Genomic DNA, 16,984 nt, shown 5'->3' with positions numbered 1-16,984 from the left:
CCATACATTCACTGAAACAATCAACTGTTGCATATATTAGCAATGGAGATTTCTCCATTAGGGCAGTGTCTGTCTGAAACAGGTTGGAGGAGTTAAACATGCAGAGACAGCACACCCAGTGAAATCAAAAAGTTTTTCAGTGATAAAGTTGGGAATACAGAGGCCAATATCTGAGAATGCCATCACTCTTCAGGTACTCTCTAAAAATGTCTGCTTGATGAGGATGGGCAGTCTCACAATGCAGTGAGGGCTTTTTGTCCTGATATTGTGCAGCCACTGTAAAACTATCCTTAAAGATGTGCACCAAGGGGCGATACCCAATTGAAATTCCAGCCTACATCATGATGCTACTACTTCTGAATGTATGAGCTTTGATGATGCTCGGAGTCTGATTTCATGTGCATCATTCTTTCCAAACCTCAACACACTTATCTTTTGATTCCATGGAAAATTCAGTCAAATGTCTGTGAATAGGACATCATATCAACATGAGACTGTTCAACTCAGGGTTCATACATGGTCCATAGGGTCCTTAGGGTTTTTGGAATCGATTTTTGTCCTTAAAAGTCCTTACTTTCGGCCAAAATTGGCAGGAGATCCTTAATTTTAATCGTCTGAAATTTCTGTCAGTTTTTAGAAGTGTCATTTTTAATATGAATTAGCATTTTGGAGAAATATTTTTGGCGATACATTGACAAATATTTATATTACTAAAGAAATAAAATTAGCACCTATTCTTATATATTCGAAATGCATTTAGTTTTTTAGAATAATAGAAATCCAAATTAAATTAATTAAATCAAAAATTAATTAATTAAATCCAAAAATTCTAAAATTAAGATGAAGCATATTGAAGAAAGAAACCGAATACATAAAGAAAATCATTCTTCAAAGATATGTACAGTTAATTATGTAAATTAAGCAATTGTTTATAATTTCAGCATTTACTATAATTTTCCATTTCCTCACCAGAATGCCAATCACTTAGGTAGATTTTGAAGTAACATTTTGTTTTGGAAGAGAGAATTTGTTTCTGACTTCCACTTGCATGCTGCTTTAGTTCCTACCAGCTCTGATAATTTGTAATAATTCCCCTTTATATTATTATTGCTGATATTTGAATTTATTATGATGAGTTATGAGTTTATTATGAAGCATTACTGAGCCAGCTTAGATTTAAATTAAATTCTGTGTCACATTTTTAGTTTGAATTTGAATTTTCCTGTTTAATTAGATCACCACAAGCTGTAGTTGATTTTGCTAGCATAAGAAAATGCTTTTATCTTCCAAGTTCTTTTTAAATAAGAGATTTATTTAAACCTTTACCTGACTTTGTAGTTACTTTCAGACAAAGTGATGATTTGTTCCGTGTTTGTGAGGGGTTTTGGAATATTTAACTTTTATCAGATTAAGTAAAACCTCATAGGTACATAGTTAATAGATTGGCAAGTTAGGAGGTAAAACATGCAGTAACTAGTGAGAGTATAGGTTTGCATATTGAAACAAATTTTTAATTGTTAGAGAAAATGTTTAAAGAGAAGGAAATTGATATAAATTAGACAATGTCTGGAAAGGCTGCAAATTGGAAAGATGCATAAATATTTTGTTGAGTATTGTTGCTACAAAATGTGTTTTGTAGCTTTTAATGTAATTTAATCTTTTTGTCTTTTAACCCTCATATGGCTTAAGAATCAGTATCATAAATTGCATGTATTTTAAACTCTTACATATTAATAGATTGTGATTTTAAGTTCTTTTTTAACAAGTATTTTTTAAAAATAAATTTAATAGTAGCCATATAAATCTACATTGGCTAAGGATATCTTTCTAGCTAATTTAATTATTTGTAACTAAGTGGTGACCCTTAAAAGTTATCTCTGCATATTAAAGTGAGCTATTGCCTTTCATTAATCTTTACCATGATCACAAGATACAGTAAAATAATGTAACACTTATTCTTTGCATCTAGTGAGACATTAAAAATAATACAAAACAGCTTATCTCCTCTGGTGCTTTAGTGGTTTATTGGAACCCTAAAATATAATTACGTACAACTTTGGCTTTCAACCCCAGGATCTCTACACAAAGGTATGACACTAACTGCATCAGACAGGCAGAACACAACTAACTTTCAAAACTTGCCAAACATGCCTACATCAGGCTTTCAAGTTCGTTTTGATCACCAGGTCTCTCTCTAGGGAAGCCACTGCTGATGTTCTTCTGTTATGAATCATGCTGAATATGATTTTACTTCTCATTTTAACGTTTTAGATTTTATGCCATTTGACAAAATCTACCTGCTATTTGCTAAACGTCCGAACAATTACATGACAAAATGAGACATAAAAGAAAAAATCAACATAAAGCTAACTGTTAGTGAAAAGTAAATAAAATGTCACTAATCTTCTTTTAAATATGTCCAACTATTATAAGTGTAAAATAGTTACTTGATAAATTTTATAAAGTTGATTTTATTTTCAAATTTGTCTTATAATTATGTTTATTAAATTATGTTTAATAATAATGCATTCTACTTATGGATCTATTTTATTCTTAGAATGGTATTATAAAAGTGAAATGTAAGCATAACTAATATCTTTAATTGAATTTATTCAGTTCCCATTTGTTAATTGGTCCTTAAGTTTTTTTATTAATGGTCCTTAATTTCCATGTGTATGAACCCTGTCAATTGAGATGTTGACACCACCACTTTAATTGTGTCTCTCTGAAGGAGATGTTAAGTGGAGCACCAACACTTGGTACTCTGCCATGCAATCCCTTCATAAAGAAGCCTTTGCCACACAGAACTGCCAGATATTGTCATAATAAGTGGCACTACAACCATGGATGTAATAGTTGTGGAGGTTGCTCATAGATTTCACTTAGCTACTATAGCAATGTACTGGTCTTCAGAAGTAACCTGTGAGTCTCAAGTACAGATCTCCATGTAGGTATAGGTTGAAGCAAGACTGGCACCTGTGCATTCATCTAGGCAAATTAGGTATTGCTAGGCCTTGCTTAATGACTAAGCTTTTGTTCTGGATGGAATTCCAAGGGAGAACACCCATGGGGGTGGTCGAAGAATCTTCCACCCCTCTTACCCTACCAACCTGTCAGGGATTTTGACTCGCCATATATTTTGTGTGTCTCCTTCCAGCTTAGACATTTTACACTACAACAGTCAGCACTGTGCCATCTGAGTGGCACTAACCCACAGATAACTCTTTGGCTAGTTTGAAATTGTTTCCGCATTCTAGAATTTACCAAATGATCAGCACCAAAGTAAAGAGCAGGGATCCTTTTGAGTGACTGTCCTGTTTCAATGTGTCTGACAGCTATTCACTTTCTGCCATTTGTCTTCTTTTAGCTGTAGAAACATGAATATCGTATCTTACAAAATTAGAACCTTCTCAAACCCTTCAAAACTGTTTGGAACTCTTTTTCACATCCTAGAACTTACTGAATGATCAATGAATGACAAGAAAAGAATGACATCTTTGATTGAATGTCCTGCTTTAGTGCATCTGACAGCACACTGGTACTCAATCTCTGCCATTTGTCTTCTTTCAGCCATAGAAATATGAATGTGATTAAAAATTATTTTCCAAAAGCTATGAACACTTAATATCAGTATTTAAATAAACTTTCTCAAACCATTCAGAATGTTGCCTAATCAGCATATGTTCAGACAGTCATAATTGGCTATAACATACAATATTTCCATACTGCCATTTGTATCCACAGCATTTTTCAGTCACACGAGTTCCAACTACTTTGCTTATTTGTGTAGCATGCTTAACTTTTGAAAGCCAGTATAATAAGTATTGTTCTAAAAATTATGTTTGTGCATTCATTTCAAGGAATTTTTATGGTCAATGAAATGCAATGTAAATTTTTTTCATTTTATATAGGTATTGGAAAAGGTGATGGATCTGATTTGTCTTGTGAAGTATTTATTGGACGTTCTAAAGTATTTGAATGTGACTTTGGTCTTAATAAAAATTGTCAAGTAAGTATATATGTCAGGCAAGATTTAGAGTTTTTCAAATGGGTCATTTATTGTTTTAGAAATGTTCCAGTATATTAAGTTACTTTAATTTCTTGTAATATTTGCTAGTCATTTTTTGGTCAGTTTAGCTCTGAAAAATCAAACATTTAGTGCTTAAGGTTGTGTGAGCAGAGCAGGATCAGCCTGTGCTGCACCATGCAGTCTCTGCAGGTCTTCAATTCTGCTACCTAATATCTTCCCAAATTCTAAAACTTTCCCATCCCTCATTTTTGCTGCTTGGTGCTTCTCTAAAGTCTTTCTGTTCTACTTGGTCACTAAAATAATCTGTGTACAAAATTTGTAGCAGTTAATGTGTATAGGTTATGCTTTATTTTCTCATCTGTGCATATGCTGTCAATACCCATTTATCTAATTAAAATTTTTCCTTCATATTTTTTTTAGATGCAACAGTATTTTTTCACTTTTAAAATTTATTGCTACTTGGCTTTTCATAATGTTAAAAGCTAAAGTGTCAAGTTACTGGAGAAGTTAACAACAATCAGCGTAATATTTCGAAATTTGTAGGACTAGTTTCCAAGGTTTTCAAATGTCACTAGTGTCCCAGTAGCAGGTGCACTTAAGTGTCTAAAAAGCAGGCTTTGAGAATTTCGTTTCTCCCATATTGAAATTGTGGAGTCACTATCCCTTATTCAGCTCTGTCTGAAACAAACACATTTGATTTTCCAGAATAAGTATTACAACCAAACCAGAATTGGCCATGGGAGGCTATCCTATCCTTGCTGATATGTATATGCATTATTATGATGCAAAATTACTTGAAATTTTAATCTATGCTCTGTAGTTCCACTACATTGATGATAACTTTGCTCTGTCTGCTGGTAATAAAGATGATTTGAATAGAGTTGTTTCAAGAATGAATTCCATTTGAAACATCCAATTCTCTTCCATTCCTTGACATATTAGAGACAACTTAGCACTATTGTGTATCGTAAACTTTCAGCACACTTCAAATCATCATGTCATTCAACTAAATGGAAGATAGCTTCATTTTATTCCTTTGTTTTCCATGCACTTCACCTTTGCTCTTTTATACTGGCTTTTGATCAAGAACTAAAAATTACTTAAAAGCAGTTGCTGTTGACAGAAGCTTTTCACCTAATGTTATTGACGAAGAGGTTAAAAAGTTCTCAACTTAGCACACCAAAATTCGCACTCTCGTGTAAGATTTTGAGAATTCTATTGTCATTCCTTTCTTTCCATTGATTAACTATGAAACTGCCGTATTTTACAGAAATTAAAATTTTAGGCCGTTTTCTCCTCTGTAAGTAAATTCACAGTTCTGTACTTAAGGATCTCATTCCGGATATGAATTTCTGGGTTATTTACAAGTTTCTAAAGGAGCCTTAACATTTCACATTAAAGAACATGAGGCATATGTTAGGAAAAAGGAAATACAGAAATCCCCTGTTGCCCGGCATTGTTGGTCAGGAAATCGCACTTTCCATTTTTCTGCAGCCAAACTTCTTCAAAAAACATATTCCATTGGTGAACTGGATTTTCTGGAGGCATTTTGCATTCAAAAAATCTTTCTGCTCTGGTTAACGACCCTTATTCCAATAGATGGGGCCAGTAGCTTAACTTCTTTCCAGCCATTCTGATATCTTATAGCGTTCATTTGCGCTGAGGCGGTTCTATAGTTAAACCGTCAAAACTGGTCCTGCAAAATTTACAAATATTATGCCGATTCTCTTTGTTTGACTTCTGCAATAATCATTATTCGGCGTGTTATTTTAAGCTAAAAAGTTTTATTCCTTTAAATGTGATATTTTAAAATTGTAATTCTTGATATCCTTCAAAGAGTTAACTCTTTAACATTGGTAAAGGCCAAAATCTGTTTCACTCCAACATCTAAAACGCCCATATATATGTATGTATGTATTTTTGTTAGATTGGATTTCTTGCTTCCCCCCATGCCAAGCAGAATGCAGCACTAACAATAACCTACTTAAGTGAAGCGAAAACTTCTCTGTATGGATCTTCATGCACTTTCACCACTGTGTGCCATTTTGCTTTAGGACAGGATTGTAACTTCAGGCATCAATAGCTAAACATTGACGCTAAACAAAGGAGAAGGCGCATTCAATAGAACTACTTTTAGTCTTTTCAAAGGAATGATTGTCATGTCACTTAATATCTAAAAGCAATGAGTCATGTTCTAATGTAATGGGGGAAAGCACCAGGTAGAAAATAATTCAGCCATTTGTGAGACTTGACAATGTCTGAATACTAATTCAGAAGTCAAACAACAAAAATCAGCGTTAATTTACAAAATTTTCACAGGACTAGTTTCGATGGTTTTACCGAACCATCATCTTCAGCTGCAAAGGTTTTGCGGTTTTGCAGCTGAAGATGATGGTTCGGTAAAACCATCGAAACTAGTCCTGTGAAAATTTTGTAAATTAACGCTGATTTTTGTTGTTTGACTTCTGAATTAGTATTTATTCGGCGTGTTATTGTGTCTTAATGTCTGAATAGTCGGGCATTTGGGACAACTTCAGTGTGAAAGAGTTAAAGGTAACAATCATCATTTCTTTTTTCAAAACGAATTTCTGACTTTTTGTAACCAGTTTGGCATCTCTTGATATTCACATGAGGCAGATGTGTCACTTCCTTTACCTGTAATCTGGTTCCAAGTGCAAGCTTCTGTTGTTGCAAAACTTCTAAATAATATGCTAATTAAAATGAATGTGTGTTTTGCTTTGAATCTTGTTATTTCCAGATGTACATAATGTATTTGTCATTTAAAGCAGGTTAGAGTAGTATTTCCACAGTATTTTCTGAAATTTTATTCCTTTCATTGTTGTAAAATTCAGCCTTAATTTTGTGAAAGAAAATCTTAGTTAAAAGTGAATTAATTTCTTTGGCAAACTTATATAACTATATTCAGTTCATATTTTAATAATGATATACAACATGCAGAATGGAAACTTTTTATCATATTTTAATAATGGTATACAACAACATACAGAATGGAAATATTTTTTTTAATATTAAAAATTCAAACATTTACTTTACTCAATTTTTGAAATGTAACTGCTGTGAAACTTACTTGTGTTCAAGTGGTAATAGTTAAAATAAGCCATGTACTTAAATTACAAATGAATTTGTGAAAACCGAAGATAAGTAACAAACTTTTCTAGTTACAGCTTTACAGCTGCAGTCTTCTGCCGGTGGTTTAGTGGATGGAATGATAGTACATATTGTGTATCCTAATTTATTATTTAAAAGTTTAATCTTATTCAGTCCATTATGCCATTCCATTTTACTGCTTCTAATTTATGTATGTAATGTATAAAATTCGGTATATTTAGGTTGAGTATAAATCTGAAGCAGATGTGCTTGAAGTGACAGTTCTGAACTGCCCTATTCTGCATGGTGATGTTAAGTTAAGATTTCAGTGTTCATCAGTAAGTGACTATTTATTTATGCGCATAATAAAATAGCAGTGTGGCATTTTAATAAATGTCATTTATCAGACTCGTATATTCCTTAATATTTGCTTTTCAGCGAGGTGTTCCAAAAGGATATGAAAATTGTCCATTTTACTTCTGGTTTCACACAAGTTTCATAAAAAACAACAGGTAAGGTTTAATATTTTTATTGATATGATTTCTATAAAAGTACTTTTCATAACTCTGAATGAAGACAAATTCTCATTCGAGACCAATGTCTTATTGCTGCCTAGGCAGACCTGCGATAAATAAAAAATTTTAATGTTACTACTCCTTTTATATCATTTAGAGACTGACTGCCAAGCCATTACTCATCTTTCATATATTAGCTAAACTGATCAGTTCTCATGCTTTCCAGATGCAAATAGTTTTGGGTCTGTCAACAATGAAACAGTTTGTTCTGCTTGTGCTAGCCTTAAGAAAGCGTAAAATTCATTATTCTGGAAGTTGAAACAACCGGGATGATCTGGCATCTGAAAGCCATTAGTATTGATTATTCAAGCTAGAGTTTATGAAAAGTTAAGTACTTTTAATTAGCAATAAACACAATACATCAACAAATAAATCAAAGTTTGCAAAATTTAAATGGTTGATACTCAGACTTCTATCATGGGGGAAAAAACTTTTCATGCCTAAATATTTGAACAGAAGTCGCAAAGCCTCTTATATCATTCATGATTCTTCATCAGTTCTTAAACAAATGAAATATTAAGAAGTAAAGATTTCTTCTACTTAGCAAAAGTAGTGTTTTTGTGAAATTTTCTTTAAGCTAGAATGACAAGGTGGACTCTAAATAAACTCATTTGGTGCATAATAACTTTATATGAATATGCACCATCACATCCACAATCCATCCTAAGCCTGTTATAAAGCAAAGAAACAATTGCTAGTCTTTTATATATCAACAAAGAAACCTATCAAACTATCCAACATTTATTTTAAACCTAAAATAACAAGAAGAATAATGGTATTGTAAATAGAAGTAACACATGTATGATGTAGTTTCCATCTTCTGAAGGTGAAAAAAAGAGCATGCATTCTGGAAGCTATAATGATGGCCAAGACAATGGTGCGCTGAGTGATCTGATTCTGTAGTTAGAAATAGGCGTACAATGTAGGAAAAAGAGCATAAATATAATCATAAGTATTTTACTGTTATTTGTACCCATTACTGTTTACAATTTTGATGCTTATCTCTGTGAGATTTGAAGTAAGCTTGGCTTATAAAATTTACCCTTGCCAGTATGCTGTTCTTTCCAAGCAGTCAAAATAACCTCCAAAAAGGAACTTAAATCGTGTATATCAGGGGTTCTCAACTGGTAGTACGCAAGAGAAATGGGTGGTGTGCAAATAAGCAAAGCAATTTTAACTATTAAATTCAAAAATTAAAACTCCAACATCCTGATTGATTTTTTTTTTTTTTTTTTTTTATCTAACACTCTTAAATTTATGTGATCTGAGATTTGTTTAAGAGTGGTAGTAGTACTTTGTAGTGGTGATACTAAAGGTTTTCAATTTTTGTTTAGATGGTACGTGTTAGTCAAAAGGTTGAGAACCGCTGATGTATACTATATCATAATAAGTCACTTTTTCCTTCTACATAAAAGCCAAAACCCTCATTGGATTTCTTTTATTAACTGAAAAAATTGCCAATTTTAAGTCTTTTAAAAATGAACATTTATAAAGTGGGAAATTACTGATCGAAATAAATTTGAAATTGAAAATAAACTTATTTTCTCAAGAGAAGTAGTGGTATGTCATTTTTGTTTAAATAGGAATGCATTGATAAAAAGAATTAATTATATGTTATCACATGACAGTGAATTACAATTACCATATGTTCACAAATATTATACACCACCAAATAAAACTCTCACCTGATTTTTTCCCATGCACCTAAACAGAAAAAATGTCTGCAAATGTGGCGCTCAAATTTACATCAAGCCCACTGAAAGCTTAATTTACAGAAATCTTTTTTTCTGGATTAACAAGCATAAAAGAAACAGAAATATGATACCGATCGATTGTTATCAGGAAAAAAATCTGAGCTACTGCTTGCTGCTTTTGCAGCTCCTGACTAAGTACGTAGGAACACATGCCCAATAACATTTTTAAAAACTGCTAATCTAAGTCTGCTATATGAAATTTTATTCATTAAACAATAGCTTTAGTTGACAACAATTAATGCACTAAATAGGGATTTAAAAGTCCGAGTGATCCTTTAAAAATCTACTGGTAATTTAAGAAAGGCATATAACTTATCTAATAAAGACAAATAACTTACCGCACCATGGCACTTCTTCCCACTTTTTCAGACTGGAAGCACATTGTTGTAGATTGTCAATCTTCCTCGCCATCTGCGCTGCTGTCATCACTGATGCTTCCCGAATTGCAGGTATTCTCTTCTTCCTCATCATCCCACGCAGTACAATCCTTACTTCTGTCCATACTATTTGATATTGTGCACTTTTTGAAGCTCTTAAAAATAAATTCTTGTGAAATTCCATCCCAGGTAGTTTTTATACATCCACAGATTCAAGTTATTTCGGGCTTCTTGATGTGACAAGTCGGTGTTAGTGCATGATCCGTTCCATGTACATTATTTTCAGTGCTGCTTTAAATGTGCGATTAATGCATACATCTAGTGGCTGCAGCATAGATGTCACCCACCCAGAATAGCCACAAAATCAGTCCCGTTTTCCTGGCACATTTTTTGCACTGCATGAGTCCTATGTGTACAAAAACTTTCTAGCACTAACATGCTCGGCAACTTCAACACAGCGCTCAGACGACGATCCCATACGCACTTCATCTAATCCTCAAAATGAGAAGCATCCATCCAGCTCAACTCTTGTGTCCTTATGATGATCCCATATGGCAAAGCTTCCTTTGGCAGGGTTTTACACATGTTGCAGCTTTGTTCCGTCAGTTAGAACGGAAAGCATTACAGTAATGTGCTGCTTTTCCCATGCTGTTGGTTCTTATGCTTTGTCTCTTGGTTCACTTGCCTATTTTCTTTTTGCCCTTTACATCCACAGTCATATCCAGAGGCATCTCAAAATATACAGGTGTCTGATCAGCATTACCAATTTGTTGTTGAATGCAGTTTCTTTTTTTTTTCGCAGTTAGATCACATGGAAACTGAAATGCAATCAATTTCTCATGGTATGCTTTGGGGAGGCATTGTGCAGTTGTCTCCTCCTAGCGCATTAACAATTTCTTCTAAAAATTTGTGAACCCAGCCTCTGCTTGCCTTAAAACATTTCCTTTGTACCTTCCTAGCAATTTGGATGACCTTTAACTGACACATTTCTGACCATAACTGCCACATTTTGTGAAACACCATATCCACTCATGCATTTTTCAATCACGTATTCATAAAATTTTCTGTTCAAAGTCAGGGTGTTTGGTATGTTGGGCCAGGGAAAGTCCTGCTAGGAACACTGCTGCGTTGAAGCAATTCTTTTTTCTTTCACCAGTCTTAAATACATGATTCACTAACGTCATATTTTCTTCCTGCAGCTTGATTTCCTATCAATTCCGCTTCTCAGTGTCAATTAAGTTTCTCACTGATGGTGAATGAGCGCAAACACTTGCTGCTCATCTCAAGGGCAAACACGTCTTTTCTAATGACAAATTTCTGGAGTCTCTTTTCAAAATGATTGATTTACGATGTATTTGTATTATCGCAGGGCTATCTCAAAATGGTTCAACTAGATGTCTTAGTGCAGAGATGAAATGTGATTCATAATGACACAAAGATCAAGGAAGCAGCATAGCATGGGCTGGGTGAAATGTGTTAAAGTTCGTGTATGTCTATGTAGTTGGGGTAGGAGAAATGCTATTGTTACCCTTGGTCCACTTGCCTATTTTCTTTATTGAGGGCATGTTGACAAAACGATAACTACCCCTGCTTTTAAAGCTGCCTCCGAGACCATTTTGTGATATAGTGGAAGGGGAACAATATACCATGTTTCTCTTTAATTGAAAGCTAATGGCTGAGTGGGAGAACTGGAATTTCTGCATAAGAAATTCCACAAACTGCAGCTGTAAGCAGGAAAGAAAGGCTGGAATCTTGTTTCAGCACATGTCAATTAGCATTTTGGGAGAAAGAACATTACTGACCTGTCTTTAGTTCTGATTGTCTCGCTATAACAACGTGCTTGAGAGATGCTGTTGAGTTTCATGTGATTTAGTAGATTGCCTCATTTTGTCTGTCTTTTGTGTAACTTTATTAACATACAAAATTTTAGTTGTAGAATTTCTAGAGTTTTATGGCAACACAGCCGTTTTCATAACCGCGTATTCAGTTTAGTGGCCAGGACTAGATGGGAAAACAAGCCATTGGCACAAATTGACTCAGAAAGCAGAGAAATGAACTTTTGTTAGTTTTCTAGTGCAATAGAATTAATACTACATCAAGCAAAATATCAGTAAAACATACTTTAAAAACCTCGCTCTTATTTACGTTTTTTGCCATGTACATATTTTAAGTCGAACGTTGATTCAAAGTCGGGGAAGGTAGACATTGCACTGCAGAAAAAAAGTGGCAAAATGTTCAAATCATCTTCCTGATCTCTTAAGAACAAGTCTTGTTTTGTGTTTATTTCCAGCTCCCAGTCAAACTATCATACGTTCTGTTGTAGCGATATAGACAGTGAAGAAGCACATGTTTTGTTTTTCCTCGCGATATGAGTGCCCCCCCCCCTCTCCAAGCAATGCAATTTCGGTCTCCTGCAAGCAGACACTGGCTGTGAAATGACAAAACAACCCCTTCTCCCCGCTTTTTTCTTTAAACTGGTTTATGTACCAGAATTTCTTCTTCTTTATCAGCTGAGCTCTAGTGCTGCTGCCAATATTATGACTATGAAGCCAAGTTCGGCAAAAACCATTCAGAGAATAACAGTTTTGTGAAAGTACTGGTATATCCTGTACAAATCCCTGGCCATGATTTATTATTTAAGAGGCACAGTAGCATCATGTAATGTTATGTTTTCTGGGGATACCATAGCTTCAAAAAGAAATAATTTATGTTGAGCAACTTGCGTATACCTGGCCTATATTGTTTTGTTTCGCATAAGCCACGCACCTCGATTTTTCCGATTAAAATTATCAAAACATCTGCATGTGGTATTCGTGAACGTAAAGCATATCTCTTATTTTTATGACTGCCTTTTGAGTGTGAATTATCATTTTGGAGGAATATTTTTGGCGATTCACTGACAAATCTGGTTAGCTGTTGAATAAGTTCATAGGTTATAATTTGTTCCTGTTTTAATATAAATGGTGGGATACTTAAGTTTCTGAGCAAGAAGTGAAACATAAGCATTTTGATGTTATTACATTTTTCCTAATGAAGAGCTCTTAAAGAACTTTTCGCTTTTGGCGATGTGAATTCTTTTGTTAAATGGTTCTAAATTTGGGTTGGCATTCACTCACCAGGATGCAAATCTCTTGGACAGTTTTTAAACTGAGGTTTCTGGAGTGAGCATTAACATTGCTGACATTTGAATTTGTGATGATGACAGAGTTACTGAGCCAGCTTAAATTAAAATTAAACTGTATAGTCTTTGACCACTAGTCCACATTTTTAGTTTGAATTTACTCTTCTTGTTCAATTACATCACCACTGGCTGTAATTGATTTTGTTACTATAAGAACATGTGTTTATGTTCTAAGCTCTTAAATAAGAGGCTTATTTAAACCTTTTTCTGACTTTCTAGTTACTATCAGACATAGCAATAATTTGCTTGAGGTCTGTGTGGGGATTTTGGACTATTTAATTTTTACCAGATCAAATAAATTCTCACAGGTACATTGTGGAGAGGTTGACTAGTTAGGAGATAAAGCATGCAGAAACTAGTGAGAACATTGGTTTGCAATATTAATTTATTATTAAATATTATTTAATATATTTGTTATTAAAATAAGTTTTTAATTGTTAGAAAATATACTTTTAAAGAGAAAGAAATTTATATAAATTAGCCAAAATGTCTGAGAAGGCTTCAAAAAAGACGCATAAATATTTTGTTGAGTGTTTTTGCTACGAAAAGCATAAATGTTTTGTAAGTTTTAAAGTGTAATTATCCTAACATGGTTTATGAATCAAAGTCATAAATTATATGTATTTTAAACTGTGAAATTTTATTAAATTGGGATTCTAATAAAAGTTTATTAACATCATTAAAAATCATTTATTTATTTAATAGTGGCCATGTAAATCCGTAATGAGTAAGGTTATCTAACTAGCTAATTAAATTATTTATAACTAACTGGTTACCCATGAAAATTATATCTGCATATTAAAGGGAGTTATTGCCTTTCATTTATTCTTACCATGGTCACAAGATAAAACACAAAAATGTAAAATTCATGTGAAACCTATTCTTCGCATCTAGTGAGACCTTGAAGTAATACAAAACAACTTATCACGGGTGCTTTAGTGGCTTATTGTAATCTTAAAGTATATTAACTGGGTTACAGCCCCTGGAACTCTATTCGAAGCTACGACACTAACTGCGTCAGACAGAGCCCCATTAACTTTCAAAACTTGCCAACTATGCCTAGATCAGACCTTTCAGGTTTTTTCCGATCAGCAGGTCTCTCTCTAGGCAAGCAGCAGTGGTTACTATAGCTAGTCTTTTGGTATGAATCGTGCTGATTATGATTTTACTTTTCATTTTGACCTATGCCACGTGACATAAAATATACCTACTATTTAAACCTCTTTACTGAGTAAGTATGTGACAAAATGAGACACAAAAAAGAAATCAACATAAAGCTAACTGGCTAACTGTTAGTAAAACGTAAATAAAATGTCACTTATCTTTCCAATCTGTCCAAATAGTGCAAGTGTGAAATATTTAATGCTACTTGATAAATTTCATGAAGTTTATTTTATTCTCAAACTTATTAATAATTATGTTAATTATGTTTAATAATAATGCATCCTACAGATCTATTTTATTTTTAGGATGATACAGTCAAAAGTCGTTAATCCGGACTCGTCGGGACTTCGGCGATTCCGGATTATTGATTTTTGCGGACTATAGATCATCAGTTTAAATCTCGTAAGATGGCATGCAGAAATTCTAAAATTAAAAATATGAAACCCTAATTTATGAAATAAAGAACAATTATGATCTAAAGGGTATCAAAATTTACAAAAAAAAAAAAAAAGCTTAATATTTATTTGTTTACTTTATTAAACATTTCTTTCAATGTAAGTTGTTTAAGTTGCTTCGTTTTATGTGATAATACTTTCTCTTTAATTCTATAAACAGACATAATTTCTTGTTCAGTTACAAAGTTCCGCTGTTCAAGTCCCGTTAATTGTTGTGCCGAGAATACCGACTAACTTGTCAATCAAAATTTTTTCGTTTTCACTAACTTCTCTGTCACATTCTTCATGTCTTTATCCATTTTTTGCAGCAATTCCACTTTTTGTTTGTTGGACATCGAAACATACTTTCGTTTTGTAGATTCTTTGGAAGTTCCAGCATCGGAAATTCTATTTGACATAATCGAAAGTTCAAGTTTACTTTTATAAAATTGCAAAAAATTATAAGCGGAATCCAATTCAAAGATTAAGGAACAACGCAATCGTTAACATTAACTGAAATAGATAATTAGTTAATTTTAGCATTCACCGTCTGTTATACATTAAACGCGCAGGCGAAAACATATTCTGCACTTGCGCACACGCATATGCGCAGTAGTCAAGGTCTTACGGACACGCGTAAAACGCCTGTGCGCATGTGCCAACGCGGCGCATGCGCAGAAAGTTTTTAGCTTTGAGGTCTGGATTATAGATCATTCCAGATTATGGGTGTCCGAATTAACGACTTTTGACTGTATTACAAAAGTGATCTTCCGGCATAGATAATATTTTTAATTGAATTTATTCAGTTTGCATTTGCTTATATGTCCTTAATTTTTTCATTAATGGTCCTTAAAAGTACTTAATTTCCATGTCCAGAAATGTGTACGAACCCTGGATGCAGAATTTGATTATTGCAACTCTCACATCTTTGTACCAGCAGACAAATCTGCTTTTGTTGTAAGTTCAGTGAAAAATAAACAGCTTTTTGGCATGAAGGCATTTTTATGCAGCCTTAGTACAATAACTAATCATACAAAAGGTCTGATGGAAACTGCAGAATCTAAACTCAGCTACATATCAGCCAAGTTCCCATTGTGATGAGCAGGTAGTATTAGAATTGTCCGATTTTGACTGGATTTTCTTTTACAATTTTGTCCTGAAATCGCAATGATACTTTCAGAGAATTGAAACTGCTTTAAAAGTAGCTAGGTACCTGACTACTAAAACATTTATCTGACTTGCCCCTTCTATAATTATTTGCCCTGCTTTTAAATGCCGTATAGTTCTACATTTCAAATTCTTCCGAATAATGCTTTGGTGCCCAAAACTGTTTTAACTTGATGAATACTAAACATCATGTGCGCCAGTTGTTAGAATTTTGCATTAAGCTTAAATCAGCTTAATCATAATGTAAAATTCGTAAGCAAAGAAGGACTTGTACGTGTTCACCTTCAAAATCGACTGAGATCTTGACATAAATTTACATAAAACTCAAGGTTGTTGTGTTACTAATTTTATGTTTCACTTAGCATGTTTATCTTCTGCTTTCATTTAATCATAATGGCTTAGCTCCTGGAATTATGGAAAACAGTGTAGTTGGATACTACTCCTACAGGTGTGGTGCTAATAACCAACCAGTGCCACACTTTTAGATCTTCAGTTAACCTGCATTTCCTTAGCAGGCATGTTTCACTTCTGTCTTGGTGTGCACATTCATCAAATTTTAACCCATTAAACATGTCTAGTCCAAGGTTTCTGGTGCAGTAAGGAGACCAGCAATTATGACTGATGAATCTGGCCATGAAGTTATACCTTATGTACTTCAATAAACCAAACTGATGTACTGTCTGTTTCACTGTATGCCCAGTCATGTACTAGCAGTTGCTGCTACCATCGTGGTAACATGCAAAACTAATCACTGCACATTCTGTACTTCCAAATTACCTTAAATTTTTTCACTTGATCCTTGCATTATAAAGTATTTATAAAATAAATATGGTTTTGTGATGTTTAATGGTCAGCAATTTATGCAGAAATAATAGCTTTGAGAAGTATGATTTTTGAGTGGATGAATTCAATTCAATGCTACAGCCCATTAGAAGGCAGCTTGTAGTACAATAACAAAGTAAATTTATTAAGGTGTTATTGATCTGCAGAACAACTAAGAACAAACATAAATGCTAAGAGTTATGCATGCAAGCAATTTCAGCACATGTAACTACAGTATGAAATAAACTAATTGATAAATAACTAAAATTTGACTTGTTTCTAATTTTCCTTATAAATTTTTCTACCAAAAATTATGAGTTTCATATATTTTATTTTTTAATCAGCGTGAGTTTAAAAATCTCTCATTCATCT

The 16,984-nt window shown here is 33.5% G+C and overlaps 1 protein-coding gene across 5 annotated transcripts in view; it reads left to right on the top strand.

The window, feature by feature from the left end:
- LOC118181780 (phosphatidylinositol 3,4,5-trisphosphate 3-phosphatase TPTE2-like) overlaps positions 1-16,984 on the top strand; it is a 75,809-nt gene that overhangs the window by 56,926 nt on the left and 1,899 nt on the right. For 3 of the 5 annotated variants that reach the window (XM_085807571.1, XM_085807570.1, XM_085807567.1), the window contains 4 exons: positions 3,912-4,009; positions 7,381-7,476; positions 7,577-7,650; positions 9,837-9,916. In XM_085807571.1, the coding sequence (XP_085663697.1) occupies positions 3,912-4,009; positions 7,381-7,476; positions 7,577-7,650; positions 9,837-9,916 (348 nt within the window). The remainder of the gene's footprint in view (positions 1-3,911; positions 4,010-7,380; positions 7,477-7,576; positions 7,651-9,836; positions 9,917-16,984) is intronic. The other 2 variants (XM_085807569.1, XM_085807568.1) reach the window with 1 other exon arrangement.

The sequence above is a fragment of the Stegodyphus dumicola genome, chromosome X1, assembly GCF_044657685.1.
Source record: "Stegodyphus dumicola isolate Sdum_Otavi_A_Nest chromosome X1, ASM4465768v1".
NCBI classification, from domain to species: Eukaryota; Metazoa; Arthropoda; class Arachnida; order Araneae; family Eresidae; genus Stegodyphus; species Stegodyphus dumicola.
This window is presented reverse-complemented; position numbering and strand designations above follow the sequence as displayed.